The sequence below is a fragment of the Muntiacus reevesi genome, chromosome 2 (genome assembly GCF_963930625.1).
Source record: "Muntiacus reevesi chromosome 2, mMunRee1.1, whole genome shotgun sequence".
NCBI lineage: Eukaryota > Metazoa > Chordata > Mammalia > Artiodactyla > Cervidae > Muntiacus > Muntiacus reevesi.
In genome coordinates this window covers 268122303-268143347 of record NC_089250.1, presented here as the reverse complement: position 1 = coordinate 268143347, position 21045 = coordinate 268122303, and the positions used below count along the sequence as shown (strand labels likewise).

Here is a 21045-nt window from a genome sequence, read left to right as displayed (position 1 = left end):
TGGGCTCAGTCTAACCACAAGGGTCCTTAGATGGCAGGAATCAGTCACAGGAGGTGTGACTAGTGGAGAAAGGGACAGAGGGATGCAACAACGATGGCTGTGAAGATGGAATCAAAACCGACGAATGCAGGCAGTGTCTAGAAGCAATAAGAGTATTGGGGGATTCATTTGGGAGTTCTCAACCTTTTAAGTTTAGGCTGGGCAGGGACTCTCCTGGTGGCCCAGTAGCTAAGACTCTGCGCTCCCGAGGCAGGGGCCCCCGGGTCCAATCCCTAGTCAAGACCCAGGACAGCCAAATAAGTGTATATATTTTTAAAATATAGGGTAGGCAGTTGGTATTGGGGCAGCAGGAACTGAGCTCATGAAAGCTTGTGGGGTTGATTGGGATGGGTCTTGCATGGTTGAGTTTGGTGTGATTGAAGCTGAAAGGCAGTAAATTAGGCAGGTGCCAGGGTTATAGCTGACATGGTGACTGTAACTGAGAATTCATGGCGGAGCCTGGGGATGGATGGGAACTTTTCTCTTCCTCCACCCTGACCCTCACCTCACCCACCCCTGCCCAGCCCAAGAGCACAGCGGACATCACACCCCCAGCTCACACATTTTTATTAGTCAGGATGTGGGATTTCCAAACCCAGACAGGCTGCCTCTGTCCTGCACCAGCCCAGCTGCAGAGACCTTCCCCCTAGTTCCTGGGGAGACCAGCTCCCCTCTGGAAGGCGTCAAAAGTTAGTGGCTGTCGTGGGGGCCCTGGAGACCCTGGTAAGGCAGGGGAGAGAACCACAGCTGTGCTCCGAGTCCTCCTCCCCTAACCCGAGTCCTCCTCCCCTAACCCCCTGCGCTTAAGATGCTGCCCCTCGGGGAAGAGGGTGGCCACGTCCAACAAGGCGTCCTGGATGCGCTGGCCCAGCCGGTGGGAGTCCTGGAAGGAGAGATGTGTCACGTGCAAGAGAAGCTGGGAGAGGGGCTCCCAGAGGCTGAGAAGCAAGAGGGCTGGGGTCCCTACCCCTGGGCCTGAGGGCTGCGGGGTTTGAGTACTGGGACTCCGGGATCGTGGGCAGGTGGCGAGCTGGGAGTCTGGAATCCTGAGCTGCAGGGGAGGAGGGAGGTGGTAGTCCCGAGGGAGGAGGGGCCGGGGTGGGTTAGCCTCACCGTTCTTGTGCTTGATTTTTTGCTCGAGATGTGGAAGGTGATCACGTCATCGCCCATGAACATGTAGGACACGCCGTAACCGTGGTCATCGGCCTGCAGAGGGGCGAGTGACGGGAACAACACAGCCCCAGGTCCCATCCCCCCGCCATAGGCGGGAGGGCGGACCCCCCACCCCCTCCTCCCTCAGGGCCCAGTTCCACTCACAGGCCCGAATCCACCACCAGAGGAGACGTAGTCGGGGTAATTGCGAACGTCGAACAAGTGAGTTTGCTGAACAGGAATCTGGCTGGTGGCCAGCTGCCACTGCTCTGAATGAACCTGAGGGACAGAAGTCAGTCACGTGTGCGCTAAAGACAAGCCGCCGCGGCTTGAACTGCCAATTTCCCTTCAAGGTGTGCCACTCTGCCCCGCCCCTTCCTGACGTCACCCTGCGCTCTTTTCCCTCTAGACCCCGCCCCCTTCCCGTGTCCCCGCCCCCAACCACGCCCCCTCCCTTTCAACTCCTGACCCTGCGGTCTTCTAGACCACATTCTTCTCCCACTGGCCCCGCCCCTCCGCCCTGACCACGCCCGTCACATCCTTTCCATAACCGCGCCCCCCTCTCTAGGCCCCTCTTCGCTCTCCACTCCTTCCCTTTCTCTCTTGCCTGGCCTCCCTAGCTCTCTCCTCTGCTGATACCTCCTTTTTCCAACATCACCCTCCTTGCCCTGAAGTGCCTCCCTTCTCTTCTTTAACCCTTTCCCTCCTCCCAACCTGGTCCAGGAATGGAGACTGCAGATGGAGGAACTGGGACACGATGTAGAGAGCAAAGAGGTGGCGGTCGACCCCCTGTCCGCTCATCGCTGCCTTCAGCAGAGCTTGGTGCTTATCCACCGCCAGGCGGAACAGGGCAAGGCACTGTGTGTCCTGAGGCCCCCCGGGGAGGTCACAGGTCATGGAAAGACAGGAAGTGGGCTTACTGCTGGGGCCTGTCACACCCCCCGCCTCAACCCAGCTTGCAACTTCCCCGCAAGGCAGAGATATCAACTCCACTTCTCAGCAGGGAAACAGGCACAGAGAGGGGAAGTCACCTGCCCAGGGTCACACAGCAAGACAAAATCAGGTGGGTTCCCCGGTATCTAGGGCCCAAACTCCCTTCACTGAGCCTCAGAACAAGTAGGGGGAGAGGAAACAGAGGTGCCTGCAGGGTTCTGAGCAGAGAGATTATGTAGGGAACATGAGGAATGGTACAAATGAAAGTTACCAAGGTCACACAGAGGTTAAAGAGACCTACACTTTGGAAACAGGGGTGCCCACTCGTGCCCTCTGTGTGATCCCCATTAAAGCATGTAGTACACTATGCTGAACTGCCTCTCTCTGCCCTCATCAGCGAGCTCCTTGAGGTCAGAGACTCGGCTTGTTCCTCCCCTGTCTCATCACAGAGCTTGGACCTCAGAAGGTGCTCCTTAAATGTTTGTAAATGTATGAATGAGAAGGCGGAAATGACCGAAGCCTCAAATGAGGCCCACACCCACTGTCTTCTCTTTGTCCTCCATGGCTCTCACAAAGTTGCAGGCCTCCCTTGTGCAAGAACGCACCGTCTCTGTGCGACCTTCCAGGAACAAGCGAGTCATGGTGGATTCATAAGTCAGGCAGAATTGACCCCTGTCCTGGGGGACAAGGAGGAGACACGCCTGTCAGCTAGGCTCAGGAAGCCTTCACAGGCCTGATCCACCTCTTTGTGGACCTCCTGCCTCCTTCCGCCCAGGAACATACAGTTGGGAGAGGGCTGGATGGAGCCCTTAATCAAGATGGCAGACCCACCACCAAGAAGTCATGAAAGGGCTCAACGATACGGGTCTTGGGCCCCCAAGGGAACTGAGGTTCTGAGAGGGAGGCTAGGGTTAGGAACCCAACTGACCCGGAAGTGGGCCAGCTGCAAGGCGGTCTGGATGAAGCTATCTGAAGAGAGATGGCAGCGTTTGATGAAACTCTTGCCGAAGTGGGAGAAGGGGAAGACGTGGCAGTCTATGTTTCCAGACAAGGTCTTGGCTGCCCTCAGGGCTAGAGAGATGGATAGATGGATCTGCCAGAGAAAGAGGGAGGAGGAGTGGCTGGGGGTTACAGACAGGAGGAGGTTAGAGTTGGGGCTGGCACTGGCAGTGAAGGTCAGGATGGGACTGAGGTTTGGGGACAGGGATGGCACGGATGGGGAATGGAGCTGGGAATGAGGACTGAATTAGGGTTGGGACTGGGGTTTGGATTGGGTATAGGATGGGATATGAATGGGGGTTGGATATGGGATGGGGTTGAGGAGGGCAAGGCAATCCGCTGCAGTCTTCTTGCCTGGAGAATCCCATGGACAGAGGAGCCTGGAGGGCTACAGTCCATGGGGTCGCAAAGAGTTGGACATGACTGAGGCCACTTAGGATGTATGGGATGGGATTAGGGTTGAGGATGGGATTGAATTTAAGAATGGTGATGGGGAGACTTTCCTGGTGGTCCAGTGGCTAAGACTCCGTGATCCCAATGCAGGGGGCCAGGAACAAGGAACTAGATCCCGCATGCCCCAGTGAAAAGATCCCACATGCCAAAAAGACCCCGCAAGATCAAACTAAGACCTGGCACAGCCGAATGAATGAATAAACCAAAAAAGAATGGTGCTGGGGATGGAGGTGGATATGAGTTTGGGATGGAGACAAGGTTGGGTCTGAGTTGGGATAGAACTAAATTGAGGTTGGGGGTGGTGTGGGGATTGGGGTTGAGCAGGGGTGGTGGAAAGAGGGTTAGTTTGGGGTTAGGGTTAGAATAGAGGATGTGGTTGGGATGGGGTTAGATTGGAGACAGGATTGGGGTTTGGGTTTGACTTGATTTGAGGTATGGGTTTGGAACTGGGCTTAGGGATGGGATTGATTTTTTGCTTGAGACTGGGGGTGGAGATGAGATGAGAGGCAAACCCAGGAATTTGGGGATGTGGAAGAGGAACCTAGAAACCTGGCCTCACCTTGTCTGGAAGGTCCCAGTGCAGCCTCTGGGGCTGGGGCAGTGAGGGGTCAGGGTGCCCCTTGCAGTGACCATCTGCCGAGTAGCCCAGCTGGAAGCATTCTGTGGCCAGAGTGAACTGTGTGCAAACAGAAACTGTCAGAGTCCCTCCTCCCGCTGGACCAAGCAAGGGGCATCGAACCAGGCCCCTCTTTTCTTAAGTCCCCTCAATCTCTGAGAAACAGAAACCTCTGGATGGTCACAGGTGGGATCTCAGGGTCACAGGCATTGAAAGCAAGACTAATACTAATACTCAGTTGGTGCTTACTGCCCTTGTACTTCTGACTGGTTCAAAGTATGACATGCAGAGATGATAGATGACAGGAAGGGTCTGAGGTTAAATTGAAATGAGAGTGTCATTTACCAACATACTCAAAAGCCAAAAAAAAAAAAAAAAAAAAAATTCCCATTTTTAAAATAAGAAACAGGCACAGAGGAATCAGTGCTTACCTTAGGCTGCTCTCAAGATCTAGAACCAGCCCTCCTTCCTTTCATACATGCCTGATCCTCACCCTGGGCCCCAGCTAACCCCTCATGCAACACTACAGAAGACTCAGAACCCAGTGGGATGTAGACATCACCCCCGATGGTTTAAGGACTAAATGAAATACAGAAAAGAGAGAGGCTAAGGGTCTCAGGACTGGACAGGAGCTTAAAGATGAAAGAAAACACAACCCTTTCACTTGATGAGGCAGAAACGGAGGCTCAGAGAAGGGGAGTAATTTGCCCAAGGTCACACAGCAACCCAGAGCCAGAGGACGGTTGCTGACTCAGGGTTATATGGTTGGAAGCCCTCACTCTGGTCTCCGAACATTCTGGATTTTTATTCTCACTCAACAACTTCTGACTCTGTGACTCTGGGCAAATCAGTTCCCTTTCCTGAGTCCCAAATGCCTATTTGTCAAAGAAAGGTCAAAGGGAGTTCCCTGGCAGTTTAATGGTTAGGACTTGACTCTTTCACTGTAGGAAACTGGGTTCCTTCCCTGGTCGGGGAACTGAGATTCTGCAAATGGAGCAGCACAGCAAAAAAAAAAAAAGGTCATAATCCTAGATGTATTTCCCAGGTGGCTCAGCTGGTAAAGAATCCGCCTGTAATGCAGGAAACCAGGGTTCCATTCCTGGATCAGGAAGATGCCCTGAAGAAGGGAATGGCAACCCACTGCAGTATTCTTGCCTGGAGAATTCCATGGACAGAGGAGCCTGGCTACAGTCCATGGGGTCACAAAGACTGAGCAACTAACACTTTCCATTTTCAATCCTAGATACCCTTCTTTATTTGGTCACCCTGGTCTGGTGTCTGCCTCTCTCTGAGTCTCCATTTTTCCTCTAACCTTGAGGCACTGGAGAGGAAGGTCTTTGGAAATGGTGGGGTGAGGGTGGTGGTCCCCAGGGTGGAGGGCCAGCTGGCTTGCCCTACCTCCCACATGTGTCCCGAGATGGGGCAGTCAGCCCACGAGTGCTCCACGCTAAGGCCCAGCTTTCCGTTGGAGAAGACGATTAGGGAGAAGGATTTGTCAAACCAGCTGCCGGGAGAGAGTTCAGCACGGTCACCAAAGAGTCAAAGAGGCCAGGAGGGAAGTCGGGGGGCTCTCTGTGGGAACTGAGTGGGTTTCGGTTGGGAGATCTAGGAATCAGGGCTGGGGGCCTGGTGTGGGGATCCGTAAGAAGGTAGGGGTCTCTAGAAGGGGGTTCCGATTGTCTCTGAAATGTATCTCAGGATCACAGGGTTCAGGGGTTTTGAGAGAACATGTTTTTTTAAAGCTCGAAAAAAATTCAGAAAAAATTTTAAAAAATGTTCAGGGTTTACAGGTGCTGAGAGCTTAGGGAACTTCTCCCAGGGGCCTCAGAAATCAGAGTGGTGCCTGGTGGGCATCTAAGAATTTATCTGAAAATCTCTAGGTAGGGGGTCCCAGGGCCGAGGTCCTGAATTTGGGGCACCTGCATTAAGGTCTCAGGATTCCATGGTCTGCATTTCTGAGCCTGAGGTCCCCAGGCTTAGGGGTTGGCTGGCGGATTCCCTGGGCGCTAGGTTTGGCACCTACTAATCCTCAGATCTGGGGTCCCTGGGTCTGCAATTCTGAGTCTGGAGTCTGGGTCTAGAGTTTCTCAAGGTCTGAGAATCCAGGTGAGAAGTTTGGCGGTCCTGAAATCTGCAGTTCTGGATCTGGGGTCCCAGGTCCAGGGGTTAACGGCCTCAGAGGTCCCCAGGTCTCACTGCATTGGGTCTGGGGTCGCAGGTTAGGTGGGGGCCAGATCTGCGGGCTGACTCACCGGTCATGGCCCCTGCCGGCCAGCAGGGCGTGTGCGTAGGCATCTAAGGAAGCTGCGGGGTCCTCCCTGGTGAGCCCCGCGGGCTCCGAGTCGAGTGATACGAAGAAAGCGGCCCCTTCGACGGCTTCCAGGGCCTCTTGGGCCAGTGTCTTCAGAGACCTCCGCACCTGGGCCCACGTGTCCCTGCCGGAGGAGTGACTGAGTCCCCCCTCGCCGCTGCCCAGCCTCCGCCAGGCCCGCGACCTCAGGATTCTGGCGGGGCCTCGGGCCCCCAGACCTCTGACCCTCACCTCGGAGCAGCGGTCAAGGCCGCCAGATGCTCCTCGTGGGGGCAGGCGGGAGAGGGGTCGTCCAGGATTCGTTGAAACTGCTGCTCCAGGGCCCGCGGGGAAAGCAGGCGGCTTTGCGAGTGGGTCCCCACGCGGAAGAACCGGCCCCGGTGGAAGACGGCCACGTGTCGGCTGTCACGGAGGTGGCGGATGTGATCTGGGGGGGGAAACGTTGTAAGAATAAGGACCTTTGTTAGCCACTTGCCAAGTGGCTTGCGGGTACCCTTATCGTCCCATTTGAGCGAAGAGGACACTCACGCTCAGACAGGTAATAACTTGCCCAAGGTCACACAGCTTGGGAGTTACGGAGCTGGGATTCGAATCCCGGCAGGCTGGCTCCAGAGAGCGTGCTCTTAGCCACTATACTGTTCTACTTCTATCAACGAGAGGGTAGAGGGGGCTCACCTCTGTGGACCCCGGGAATTCGCGTGGTGTTGAATATCTTCTCGTACTGGGCGGAGCACAAGGGTCGCATCCCCATCAGCAAAGTCTGCAGGAGATCACGGGCTCGTGACCGGCCTCCCAGGACCACAGCCTCCGACCCCAGCCGGCGGGGGCAGCCCTCTTACGGGCAGGATCTCCTGGCGGTCCAGGCGGTGGCGGTACAGAAGGAGGGCGTGGACGGCGTTGCCCGCGCGTGCCGCCTGCACGGGAGTGGGCGTGACGTACAGAAAGTCCTGCGGGCCAGGCAACAGTAAAACGCCTGCGGTCAGGTTTGCGCAGGATGGAGGCACTGACCTCAAACACACGTCTTGATCCCAACAGGCGGGATGGTGAATTCCAGACTGTGATTGGGGTCACTGACCCTAAACCCCACATTCTAGCCAGACACCCCGACCCTAGACCCGGGGAACTATGAACCCCATCCCTTGCCCACTTCCTAACCTCCGTCTCCCCTTCTCACCATCATGTAATAATTGCTGTTCACCATCAGTGAGTTCCGGGAGCGCAGGTACACGAATTCTTCCCACCAGTCACTGACCTGGGAGTGGGGCAGGAGAGACACACAGCTGGGGTGGCTGGGGTCAAGGGAAGGGGGGAAATGGGGGAGGGGGGTGGTCCCTCCAGACTTTGCCATGTCAAATGGGGAGCGTGGAGCTCAATGAAGCAGGCATCAAGATAGGTAACTACCAATAACCTAGGTGTCGATCCATGGGGGATCAGTTAGCTAAACCACGCTACCCTCATGTTATGGAATAACAGCTGTTTAAAAAGAACAAGTTACAGCTATACTACTGACAGAGACTGGGTACCAAGAAAGGCTGCACAGTGAAAAAGGCTAGGCACACAACACGACATGTGAAATGATCCCATTTTATTAAAAAGGAAAATTCTACTAAGACCCAACCTGTCCACCAAGTGGAAGAACAGACAGTGTGGTCTATCTATACAACAGAATGTTAATATAAAAATGTCACACTAATTCTGCAGAGTGACAACACAGAAGACCCCTGAGCACATGCTAAGTGAAATGAGACAGACACAAAAGGACTAATAGTGCATGATTTCACATCTAGGAAAAATCTAAAATAAGTCAATTCATAGAGACAGTAGAATAGAGGTTACCCGGGGCTTCAGAGAATGGGGACGGGAATTTTTAAAAAATATTTAGGGACTTCCTTCGTGGTCCAGTGGTTGAGAATCAGCCTTGTGATGAAGGGGATGTGGGTTCGATCCCTGATTGGGGAACTAAGATCCTACATGCCTCAGGGCAACTAAGCCTGTGCATCACTACTACTGAGGCCGCGGGCCACAACTAGAGAGAAAGCTACATGCCGCAACAGAAGAACCCACATGCCACAACTAAGACGGACACAGCCTAAGAAGTAAATAAATATTAAAAAAACATTTACTTTAATTATTTATTTGGCTGTGCTGAGTCTTAGTTATGGCATGTGGGATCTAGTTCTCTCACCAGGAATCAAACCCAGGCCCCCTGCATTAGGATCATGGAGTCTTAGCCACTGGACCACCAGGGAAGTCCCTGGGATAGGAATAGTTTTGCCTACGGGCACAGAGAGTTTCTGTTTGAGACGATAAAAAAAAGTTCTAGAAATAAATAGTAGTTATGGTTATACAACACTGTGACTATACTTAGGAGTAGCACTGAATTCTACACTGGAAAATGGTTACAATGGCAAATTTTATATTATGCACATTTGAATCACAATTAAAATTATATATGATATTTATGTTATGTGTATTTATATACCGGCTTCCCTGGTGGCTCAGACGGTAAAGAATCTGCCTGCAATGCAGGAGACCTGGGTTCTATCCCTGGGTTGGGAAGATCCCTGGAGAAGGGAATGGCAGTCCACTCCAGTATTCTTGTCTGGAGAATCCCATGGACAGAGAAGCCTGGTGGGCTACAGTTCATGGGGTCACAACATTGTGACTATACTTAGTACTACTGAGTTGTACACTGGAAAATAGTTACAATGGCAAATCTTATGTTATGTACATTTGAATCATAATTAAAATTATGTATGCTATTCATGCTATGTGTGTTTATATACTATATCAAACATGTAATATGATATATAACATGCTATATTATAATACATGTTAAAATTATATATTATAAATAAAATATATATACTTAAAGAATATCTATATTTCCCTGGGTATCAATATATGTATACATACACTCAGAAAAGACTTTGACCAAAGTGTTTCTCACGGGCAATGGTGGGAGGGACAAGAATTAAAGGGAGGTGGTCAGAGATTTTTAGTGTTTTCTAGATATTTTCTTTTCATTAAATGTTTTTAAAATATATATATATTTATTTATTTGGCTGCACTGGGTCTTAGTTTAGCCCACAGGATCTCTGGTCTTCCTTGAAGCATTCAGGATCTTTTAAGTTGATGGTATCGTACACTTCTTTAACTTAGACCAGGCAGGATGCAGTTGTCATTCCCTGAGAACAGGCAACATATTGTGGAAAAATCCAGAAGTTTCCAGCAAATGGTAGAAAAGTTCTATACCTTGATCTAAGTAGGGGTTATCTGGTTATAGACATACATAGAACTTAATTAAGCTGTACATGTAAGACTTGTGTATTTTACTATATGTATAATATTGTAACATTATATCCATGTGATGCAACAGTATATGCAAGTGACGTCTCTGCATTGGGTCTTAGTTGCTGCATGCAGGATCTTCATTCCCCCAACCAGGGACTGAACCAGTGTCCCCTGCATTGGAAGGCAGATTCTATAACCACTGGATCACTAGGAAAGACCCTAAGTGAGTTCTTTTTAATATACACCTGATTCTTGTTACTCAAGGTCGCTATGTCCTATAAAGTGGCAGTGAACGCTGATTAGCCAACACTGAGCCATTTTTCCAAAGGGAAACACAGGGTCAGGTTCCTTCCACTATTGTTTCACCTCAGCTAGGAATGTGCACTTCAAGCCAAGTCCAAATTTTTCCACCTTGCACAACTCTCTGAATGATCACGTAAGTGTCATGTGTACTGATTAGGGGTTCAAACATAAGTAGAAGAATCTCAAATACAAAATGTGTGAATAATGAGGATTGACCTGTATAAGTGATAAGAAAGCATTGTGTTAGACTTCTTTTTCCTTTCTTGTCCATAAGATAATGGTGCATGTTACAGTTGACAGTGCCTTACAAGTATAATGAAATATATCAATTAAATATACATATGGTGTGTATATATATTATTTATATAATTATACATGTATATTATTTATGCATTATTATATATGTTATTTAAGTGTTTATATATATATATTTTAAGAGTGGAATCTAATACAAAAACATGAAGTAAAAAATCTAAAACTAAGGCTTGCATAGAAAAGGATGAAATACTGCTATCTGCAGCAACATTAGTTCAGTCGCTCAGTTGTGTCCGACTCTTTATGACCCCATGTACTGCAGCATGCCAGGCTTCCCTGTCCATCACCAACTCCTGGGGCTTGCTCAAACTCATGTCTATCGAGTCAGTGATGGAGATTATCATGCTAAGTAAAGTTAGTCAGACAAAGACAAATATATGATAACACTTATATGTGGAACCTAAAAAAAATAATAATATCTATTTCTTCTCCACTACCTCCAGCTCATCATATGCTGCTGCTGCTGCTGCTAAGTCACTTCAGTCGTGTCTGATTCTGTGCGACCCCATAGACGGCAGCCCACCAGGCTCCCCCGTCCCTGGGATTCTCCTGGCAGGAACACTGGAGTGGGTTGCCATTTCCTTCTCCAATGCATGAAAGTGAAAAGTGAAAGGGAAGTCTCTCAGTCGTGTCCGACTCTTAGCGACCCCATGTACTGCAGCCTACCAGGCTCCTCCGTCCATGGGATTTTCCAGGCAAGAGTAGTGGACTGGAGTGCCATTGCCTTCTCTGCATCACATGCTGCCTGACCGCTATTTATGGCTTCCTACAGAATGAGAGGCCTGGAAGCCGCTTACAGGGCAATTGGCTGCCTGGTTCTATGCCTCAGATTCTCAAGGAGTTTAACCCAGAGTGCGTTCTAGGACCCTAGCTCCTGAAATCTGCTGGAAGTACGTTTAGGGTAAGGCGTCTGTGCGCACAGAAGGGAGAGGAAAATACCTATTCTAGGGGAAGGGCTTAGACTCTTCAGAAACCAGTGGAGGGACTGAAATGTTGGAAGGAGCCCGGAATTCTGATTTAAATACTAGCGGGCTGGGGGCGGAGTTCTAGATGTGGGCGGGTCCCGGAGGCGGAGCTATATCATTGAAGACCCAGTCTCCGAACGTGGGAGCGTGGGGGATGAGGCCTAAAATGTCAGCACAGGATGGACGGGGTTCAGAATATTGGAGAGGTGAGAGGAGCTCAGAATACTGGAGCATCTTGGGCTAGGTTTAAACTATTGGACCGTGGGGGCGGGACTCAATGGCCTCACATCTGGAGTGAAGCGCCAATCGCCGCCGGGCCTGGGATTGTGGGCGGGGCGTGGGGCGGGGCGTGGGGCGGGGCGTGGAACTCGCAGGGTTAGGGGCGCCGCTTCAGAAGCTTCGCCTGCTGGATGCAGTACTCACGTAATTGGACGCCCACCAGGACTTGAGCTGCAAGTACCGCTGCAGCAGTGACGCCTGCAGCTTCAGGAATTCCTGCGCTAGGCCCGCGGTCCAGTCGAAGTCCTCGTCGGAGAGGACGGGTCGGACAGACTCCAGATACTGAGGGGCAAGGAGGGGAAGAGGGCAAGTGACGTAGACCCCTCCCCTCCCCGCTCGGCAGCCTCCCTCCCCATCCTGGGGTACCTGGCCCACCTTGCGCACGGTGTCCTGCACGGAGGGCACAGGCTGGCGCGGCAGAGAGCGCTGGTAACTGAAGAGCATTGGATGGCGGCCGGAGAAGATGCGCACCAGGGCCTGGCGCAGAGCAGGAATTAGTGGTTCATTAAACGCCTCACTGCAGCCCGGGGCCAAGGTGCTGGGGTGGGGTGGGGGCGCGGCGAGGGTGCCACTCCACGGAGAGAACAGGGCAGAGGGGGCTTGATCAAGGGTTCTGCCTCTCCCATACCAGCCAGGTCTTGGTGGGCGAGGACATGCCTCCGTGGGGTTCAAGGAGCCAGCCGTGGTAGGACAGAAGTAGCCTCAGGGCCACATGAAGGGTGAAGATCAGAGCTCCCCACAGACAGGACGCAAACAGCGCGGCCGCCAGGACCCCCCGCAGCCTGTGATGCTGTCCAGTCCTGGGGGCGGGTAGAGAAGAAGAGACTAGGCCAGCGTCTCCTGGCCTCTGAACATCCCTCCCCTCCAGCCTTACCCAGCACCTGCTGCTCCTAACACTCTCTGACTCTGATCTTTTGGCTGTTGGAGGCATATCCCATAGAATTAGAGTAGGTCAGAAAAAGTCCAGTTTCCTCATTGGTGAAGTGCTAGAAGTGTGATTCTCTCTCTTGGTGCGCCCAGCATCTCCTCTCAGGAATAGGGAGACACCAAGTTTCTAAAATCACATCCCATGCAAATGGGCAGGAACTTAATAAGTGTGAGCTGGTATTTCTATTGAAATATACCAGATACCAGGTTTCCCTGATAGCTCAGTTGGTAAAGAATCCATCTGCAATGTAGGAGACCCTGGTTCGATTCCTGGGCTGGGAAAATCCCCTGGAGAAGGGAAAGGCGACCCACTCCAGTATTCTGGCCTGGACAATTCCATGGACTGTATAGTCCCTGGGATCTCAAAGAGTCTGGCATACTGAGTGACTTTCACTATACCAGATATCAAATTACACCCTGAGGCAGAGGTTCTCAATGTGTGGCCCTTGGCCCAGTAGCATCAGCACCATTTGGGAGCTTGCCAGAAATACAAATTCCTGGGCCCCAGGCCCAGCAATCAGTGTTTTAACAAGCCTCCCAGATAGCTCTAATACAAACTCAAGTTTAGGAATGGCTGGTCTAGAGATACAGTAAGTCAACATGTTTGCAACTTTGCAATAGGACAGACTGTGAGCAAATCCCTCCTGGAGCACTTGAAGGGAGTCACTTACCCTCTTTGGATTAGGTAAATCTATCCTTCCTGGTGGAGAAGGCAATGGCACCCCACTCCAGTACTCTTGCCTGGAACATCCCATGGACGGAGGAGCCTGGTAGGCTGCAGTCCATGGGGTCGCTAAGAGTCGGACATGACTGAGCGACTTCCCTTTCACTTTTCACTTTCATGCATTGGAGAAGGAAATGGCAGCCCACTCCAGTGTTCTTGCCTGGAGAATTCCAGGGACAGGGGAGCCTGATGGGTTGCCGTCTATGGGGTCGCACAGAGTCGGACATGACTGAAGTGACTTAGCAGCAGCAGCAGCAGCCTTCCTGGAAATTTCTACTTCCAATCCTAGATCTGCCCTTTCAGGCTGTCTGTACAAAGTTTGAACGTTTTTCCCCAGGAGGACTAATCTAAGACTTAGAACCTGCAACTTCACCCATATCTGGTTTCCAAACAGCAATAATCATTCAACTACTCCCATTTCATAACCTCCTAGTACTGTACTGAATATTCCACATTCGTGATTTTGTTTAATTCCTCCAACCACCCTAAAAATCAACCATTGGGTTGGCCCAAAAGTTCATTTGGGCTGTGAAGCCCCTGACACCAAGAATAGTGAGGTCTCTTGCCTAATACCACACAACTGAAGATTAGTAGAACTCATACTTCTGTTAGTATATATAACCATACCTGGCCTTTGTCTAGTTTGCCAACATTCCCTTTAGCAAGAAGCAGCCAGGATGGAAAATGTACAGAGGCAATAGAGGAAATCACCTCCCTTTACTTGATGCTTTAACTTCATTAATCTGACCCCAGGTAAGTCTTGGAGATTACTTTTCTTTAACAGGCACACAGGCTGATATAGAAATGTCCTGGGTGGAGGGAAAGGGGTTAGGAGGTTACTGGGTTGAAGTGGGAAACCTCACCAGTCTGGCAGAGACTCTTTGATCTTCTCCATCAGTCCTAAGGAAGGATCCAGCTGGAGGAAGCAGGCAAGTTGAATTGCACTGAAGAGGAAGAGCCAGCTGAGGGGGCTAGCAGGGAACACGCCTGTGAGAAAGTCGTTCTGTGGAGAGGAAAGGTCACCTATTCAATCAGTTATCCACGCTGCTAAGCACCACTCTTAGATGTTGACTCAGCATTGAGATGCATGCCCAAGATGCCGTGAGGAACAGACAGATCTGGGTCCTGCCCCCAAGGAGGTCAGACCAGAATGCAGTGAGTGCTCATGGCGATAGAATAAGGCAGGTTGCTCAGGCTGAGGGAGTCAGGGAGGGCTCCCTGGAGGAAGGGACAAGACCCTCTCGGACAAGACCCTGAAGGTGAGACTGTCAAAAAGGCAAAACAATTGCCAGTATACAACAGGGTCCAGAGCTCAGGGGCTGGCCTTGGAATGAATGAGGAATGAATGAAAATGTTGGGTTGGGATTCCCTGGTGGTCAAGTTGGTAGGATTCCTCACTTTCACTGCCATGGTCAGGGTTCAATCCCTGGTTAGGGAACATTCCACAAGCTGCTGGGTAACTAACCAAACTCCCAACTCCCAGGGAAGCATACTAGCGATAATTAACATTTAATGAGTGCTTACTATAGGCCAGGTGCCATTTACAAGTATAAACTTTTTTTCCCCCAAAACCATGCAGCTTACGGGAATTTAGTTCCCTGACCAGGGATCAAACCTGTGTCTCCTGCAGTCTTCCAGAGAAGCACACAATCCTAACCACCAGACTGCCAGGAAATTCCCAGAGGTCATGGTTTAGACCTTGGGCTCTGGAGTCCCCACCCTCTGGGCTCAAATCTCTGCTCTGTCACTACCTAGCTGAGTGACTGCAAGCACGTGACTTTACCTCTGTGTCTCAGTTTTCTCATCTGTAGAATGGGAACAATCCAAATCTCAGTACTTGGCTCATAGGGCTGTCACGAGGGCTGGATGAGGAAATGTCATTCCACAAAGGCTTACTGCAGTCCAACAGCAGTGACAAGACAGCAAGATTCCTGCTCTCATGGGGGATAGAGACAACACCTACATAAATACAGGCTTTAGTGGGATGAATCAGATGGCAAGAGGTGCTATGGAGAAAATGAAGCAGAGGGCTAGGGGTGGGGTAGGGTGGCGCAGGGTGGTCAGTTGCATAGCTCAGGGTCAGGCACACTGTAGGACCTCACTAAAGATTACAATATCCTCTTTGTTTCTAATCTTCTTCTCATTGGGGATTTATTTACTGGACAATCTCCCTTTGGCTTGGCAGAAGGAGGTTACTGGCAAACATGGTTAATTTTGCTGTTTTTCTTTTTAAAAGATGTTTTCAGTGCTTCTATCTGGGGCTCTAGATTGCAATAGAACAGGGGCTTCCTAATATCAGAAAATTTCTCTATAGCATTTCCCAAGTACCAGGAGCATCACTAAATCATTTTGTCTCCCTGTCACACTCAGTAAGATAGTAATTATTCATTTCTCCATCATATGGGTGAAGAAATGGAGGAGACAGGAAGTTTGGAGAACTCGTCCCAGGCCACATAGCCAGGAAGTGGTGGAGGCATGATTTGAACCCAGGGCCCCTGGCTCCAGAGGGCACTGTCAATCACTGAAACCAAATGGATGAGGGTACCATACTCTGAAGTCTGCTGTATCTCAGAATTTCATATCCAATTGGAAACCATCTCAAGCAACACTCTAATCTCCTGCCAATGAACCGCCTATACCAAAGCCGCATGCTTGGCCCAAGTGACCCACTGCATGTAATTCACAACTCTTGGGCATCAGTATTGAGACCATGTTCTAGAAAAGCAGCCCAGGATAGTGAGGAGTCAGCATGGGCTCCAGAGCCAAACTTCTGATTCTTCCAGGTCTGCCTCTACTTCTGCATCGTGGCAGCTGTGTGACCTGGGGGAAGTGAAAACATCTCTCTGAGTTTCTGTTTCCTCATCTGTAAAATGGGACTAATGATAGGCTTCCCTTCAGTTCAGTTCAGTTAGGTCACTTAGTTGTGTCCGACTCTTTGCGACCCCATGAATCGCAGTATGCCAGGCCTCCCTGTCCATCACCAACTCCCGGAGTTTACTCAAACTCATGTCCATCGAGTCGGTGATGCCATCCAGCCATCTCATCCTCTGTCGTCCCCTTTTCCTCCTGCATCCAATCCCTCCCAGCATCAGGGTCTTTTTCAATGAGTCAACTCTTCCCATCAGGTGGCTAAAGTATTGGAGTTTCAGCTTCAGCATCAGTCCTTCCAATGAACACCCAAGACTGATCTCCTTTAGGATGGACTGGTTGGATCTCCTTGCAGTCCAAGAGACTCTCAAGAGTCTTCTCCAACACCACAGTTCAAAAGCATCAATTTTTCGGCACTCAGCTTTCTTCACAGTCCAACTCTCACATCCATACGTGACCACTGGAAAAAACCATAGCCTTGACTAGACGGACCTTTGTTGGCAAAGTAATGTCTCTGCTTAGAAGGCTCTAAATGAGGGAATGCCCTGGTGGTCCAGTGGTTAGGACTGCCATGGCCAGGGTTCAATCTCTGATTAGCTGATTAGGGAACTAAGACCCTGCAAGTCACTCAGCATGACCAAAAAAGAGGTCTTAATGAGGGCCAGATGAGCAATAGATTCAAAGGGTTTGCTTGGTATAGAGCCTGAGATCTATTACTATCTAGTATGGTTTTAGAAATGAGGAAGCAGAAGGCCAGAGAAATTACTAACACGTCGGAGGTCACACAGCACCTATGTGGTATGTAAGATAAGAATGGCAATGCTGGAGTGGTGACTTCTGTGAGTCAGACCTTCTCCTAAGACAACTAATGGTTACAACAGTCCCTCAAGGCAGGGACTGTCAAGATTCCCATTTTTTAAGTGAAGAAATTCAGGCTTAGCAATGAGTCTATGGAATTACAACTCTGGTGTTGCTGAGGGCACAGCCCTCACCTTGGGACCCAGTTCCAGGAGCTACGGCTTCAGGGTGGTTCCTGGGGTCCCTGATTGGAGAGGAAGGATGTGAGGACTCCAGGTGACCATCAGGGTGAGAGGCAGCTTTGTGACTGAAAGGAAAGAGTCACGATTACAATGATCAATTATACTAACACAAGTGTCTGATGGGGGCCACTGGCCATCAGTGACCTTTGAGTCAGAAAGGAGTTTCAGAGCTGACTTGAATACAGGCATTACAGTCAAAATTTTTCAACATAGCAACACCAGTTCAAATCCATCTATAAGCATAGAAATCAGAATGGTGATTGCCTTGCAGCAAGGGTGATGTAAGGGGTACTGGCAGGAAAAGAGCTCTAAGGAACACTCTAGAATGATGGCTGTGCTGTTTTGTTGGAAAGTTGGTTACATAGGTATTACCCCAGTTACAAAGATACTACAAAATTCAAGGACTGTACACTTAAAAAATCCTTGTTTTTCTGTAATTTTCTATAATTACATCTTAGCTTAAATACCTATTTATGTGTGTATACATGTATGTGTTTATGTATTTAACCACAAGTTAACACTTTAGTTGCTGGATTGGCCTGAGGCCCAGGGGTTCCCAGAAGTAGGGCTGAGAGGGGCTCTCTGGGGGTTTGGGTTAGTGGCTATTTATTTGCTGGAGCAGATACATTTCTATTTTAACAACCGTTTTAACAACCAATATGGCCATAGAAGTGCTATCCAGCCTGCTCAAATGTTCCAACTTCCAGACAGAACCCTGGGCTGCCCCCAGGGTGTATTCTAACACCTCCATGCTCCCTCTTCCTTGCCCACATTATCGTCCTCTATAGCATGTCACCATCTGACATTCTCTATGTTTTGAGTACTTATCTTCTCCATGAGGGCAGGACTCTGTCTGTCTTGCTCCCTGCCACATCCCCAGTGCCCCAAATGGTGCGAGGCCCCTCACAAATGCTCCATGGATATTTGGCAAATGAAGAACCATATTATAGTCAAAAGCTAACACTCAAAAAAAAAAAAAAAAAAAAAGCTAACACTCAGAGGGCTTCCCTGGTGGTGCAGAGGTTAAGACTCTTCGCTTCCACTGCAGGGGGTGCAGGTTCAAACCCTGGTCAGGGAAGTTCCACATGCCTTGTGCTCAATCATGTCCAACTGTTTGCGACCCATGGATTGTAGCCTGCCAGTCTCCTCTGTTTATGGAATTTTCCAGGCAAGACTAGTGGGGGGGATGGCAATTTCCTTCTCCAGGCCACATGCCTCAAGGTACAGCCAAAAAAAACCTAACCCTCAGCAGTTGCCATGGGCCAAGCACTTGACTCAGGGCTTGCATGTGAGTTTGTTTAATCCTTGCAACTGTGCCGTAAGGGAGGTGCTACCATCACTCTCGTTTCACACGTGGAGATACTGAGGTTCAGAGAGACGCGCTTGCCCAAGGCCACACAGCTAGTCAGTGGCAGAGTCAGGACTCAAACCCAGTCCTGATGAACCCCAAAAGCATTCAAACCTGTGTTCACAGACAGGGTGTGGCCAGCAGGGAGACTCCATGAGCCCATGCCAAGTCACTTCAATCATGTCCAACTATGCTACCCCATGGACTGTAGCCCGCTAGGCTCCTCTGTCCATGGGATTCTCCAGGCAAGAATACTGGAGTGGGCTGCCATTTCCTTCTCCAGGGAGACTCCATAGATGGTGCCAGACTTCTAGAACTGGGGACCCCAGGGCTGACACGGGTTCTAGGCGGATGTGAGCATTCTAAGGCATTCTAGTGCAAAGACAAGAAGTGGGAGTTTGGGATCCAGAGGGTGGAGGTTCACATCTCAGAACCAGAGGGAGGGTGCACCACATACTGGAAGGGTCCTGGGGGTTGAGAGCAGGGGCAAGGAGGTGGCACAGAAGCCGTGGGCAAGGGCTTTGGGAAAGGGGGCCTTTAGGACTGGGGTGTGGGCTACCCAAGTCCTTGATCAGTCCATGGGGTTCTGGAATGGGGAGCATCTCGCTGAGAGCCTGGAGATGAAAGGGAAAGATCAGAGGTGCACCACAGGTAAGGGGGCTGATCTAGAAACCGGGGTGGAAGTTGTGTTTGCAGGTGTATGTGAGGAGAGTGTGAAGGGCGTTCAAGAAGTGGGTACCACAGGTGAATGGCAGTTCTCCTAGGTGAGGCTGAGGAACCCAACCGTGAGCCACAGAGAATCCGGAATTGGCTTTAAGGGGCCTTGGAAGTGGACCTGAAAACTCCCAGAAGCAGGACCACCCAGGATGCCCGGAAGGGAGCCTCGCGCATCCCGGAAGCAGGTAACTGGATTCCCGGAAGGAAACCAAGTAGCCGCCCTTCTCACCCAGAAACGGGAGAGATGCCTTTTCCAGGAGCGCAGTCCGGAGAGGTAGATCTCCTGCAACACCGGGGCACCGAGTTCCACTTCCCCCGCGTCCGAAGTCAGTGAGGGTCGGAAGCCCACCGCCTGGTGAGCTTCAGCCATGTCAGGCTACAGCCCTGGGAGGAGGACAGAGGGTCATTCCCCAGACCCCCAGCCCCTTCTCTGCAGACCTAGGAATGTAGGACGCCAGCTCACCCTTCCCTAACACCTGAGGGGTCTTGAGGGTCCTGGCCGTAGACTCCAGTGTTGGGGGGACTTCAACCGGGGACCTCTGTGAACGCACAGAAAGGCAGGACGGATAATTCGCGTTAACCCCTTTTGTGGTTATTCTGAGAACGTGGTGCGCGGACAGTGGCCCCCTCCAAAGGGCTTTCAAGATTTGGGGGTCGAGGCGGGAAACTGGTCCAGGGTGAGTTGCAGGATCTCGGGAAAAACATTATTCCCAAACCGATTTTGAAATGAACACCTGCCGGACGTTGGCATTGTCCACTTCATTTCCGCTTCCCATTCCGAGGCAAGGACTGGGGGTGGGGGACTTGTGGGGGGGGGGAGGAGGAGAATTGAGGGGGGGTTCTCTATAAATTCATGCGCTCTGGGGTGACCCAGCGTCCCTTCCCCCAGCCCCGGGCTGAAGGGGATGGGGGAGGAAGCACACTGCTGCGCATGCCTCGGGGATGCTGAGGCTGAGAGCAGAGGCGAGCGTCGAGGACAAGTGATGGAGATGGCCGCACTCCCAGCCCAAGACGCAATCCTCCGGCCCCCGAAGGAGTTCGCGCCCCTACAGTCCGGCACTTACCACGCTGAGTCAGGGGTCCGCCGATCGATCTTGGGGGACCAAGCCCGAGCACACACACCCCCGCCCCCTATTTAGAGCGCCGGACTGGAGCCTCCCACTTGCATATGTCCAGCCCCAGTGCTGTGAGTCCACGACTTGGCTGATGGGCTTCCGGAGCTCCCGTCGCCTCCGACTATCCAACATCCAGGAACCCCAATTTCTGTCTCTCGGGGGTTCCTCGCAGGGTATTCAAGCCCCGGGTTTTATCCCCGCCCTCTTCTAATTTTCTATCCCCGCCCCCTTTAATTCTCGGCGCTCAGTTCCCGCCCCCTTCAAATTCCAGCGTCCAATCCCCTGCCTCCATTGCATCCCCTGCCTTCAGACTCCTACCCGCATGATTCTCCACCATTGGGCCCTCCCCTGTTCTACGCAGCACCTCTCCTCCGAACCCCAGATTCTTCGGCTCCCGAGTCCACTCTTTGTCTCTTTTCTCTTTCTCTTCGAGGAAAGATCAGCTTAGAGTTCAGCCCACGCGCGTGGGAGCCGGAGTGAATCTCAGCCCCACTACCCAGGGGAGGCAAGGGACTGCTTTGGGGTCCGGTAGACCCACCAAAACCACCCACGGAAGATGTGGCTGCAGGGGCTGAGTTGGCGTGGAGGTGCTACAGCGGGTCGGATTCAAATTAATCAGAGGGACTTCCGTTGGGGGGGAAATTGCG

General features: G+C 51.2%; 1 protein-coding gene across 2 annotated transcripts; it reads right to left on the bottom strand.

The window, feature by feature from the left end:
- Positions 1–638: 638 nt before the first annotated feature.
- CPT1C (carnitine palmitoyltransferase 1C) lies at positions 639–20533 on the bottom strand. Of its 2 annotated transcripts, XM_065920728.1 has the most exons (19): positions 20348–20533; positions 19513–19667; positions 14174–14313; positions 12288–12459; positions 12035–12136; positions 11804–11941; positions 7678–7755; positions 7343–7450; positions 7179–7263; positions 6735–6930; positions 6445–6627; positions 5591–5696; positions 4136–4252; positions 3053–3217; positions 2667–2801; positions 1906–2058; positions 1357–1470; positions 1153–1245; positions 639–922 (listed from the first exon to the last, which is right to left on the bottom strand). In XM_065920728.1, the coding sequence occupies exons 2-19, from the start codon at positions 19651–19653 to the stop codon at positions 809–811; spliced, it is 2340 nt and encodes a 779-aa protein (XP_065776800.1). In that variant the 5' UTR covers positions 19654–19667; positions 20348–20533; the 3' UTR covers positions 639–808. The 2 variants fall into 2 exon arrangements, with proteins under 2 accessions (XP_065776800.1, XP_065776801.1); XM_065920729.1 differs by lacking the exon at positions 19513–19667.
- Positions 20534–21045: the final 512 nt, after the last annotated feature.

Bases quoted from the DNA above. Each gene is read 5' to 3' on its own strand.
- CPT1C (XM_065920728.1), bottom strand. From the start codon at position 19,653: ATGGCTGAAGCTCACCAGGCGGTGGGCTTCCGACCCTCACTGACTTCG. The intron at 12,460-14,173 runs GTGAGGTTTCCC...ACCCGCCCCCAG, and splicing joins AAAGAGTCTCTGCCAGACTG to GACTGGACAGCATCACAGGC. The intron at 7,451-7,677 runs GTGAGAAGGGGA...CCTGGCCCGCAG, and splicing joins ACAGCAATTATTACATGATG to GACTTTCTGTACGTCACGCC.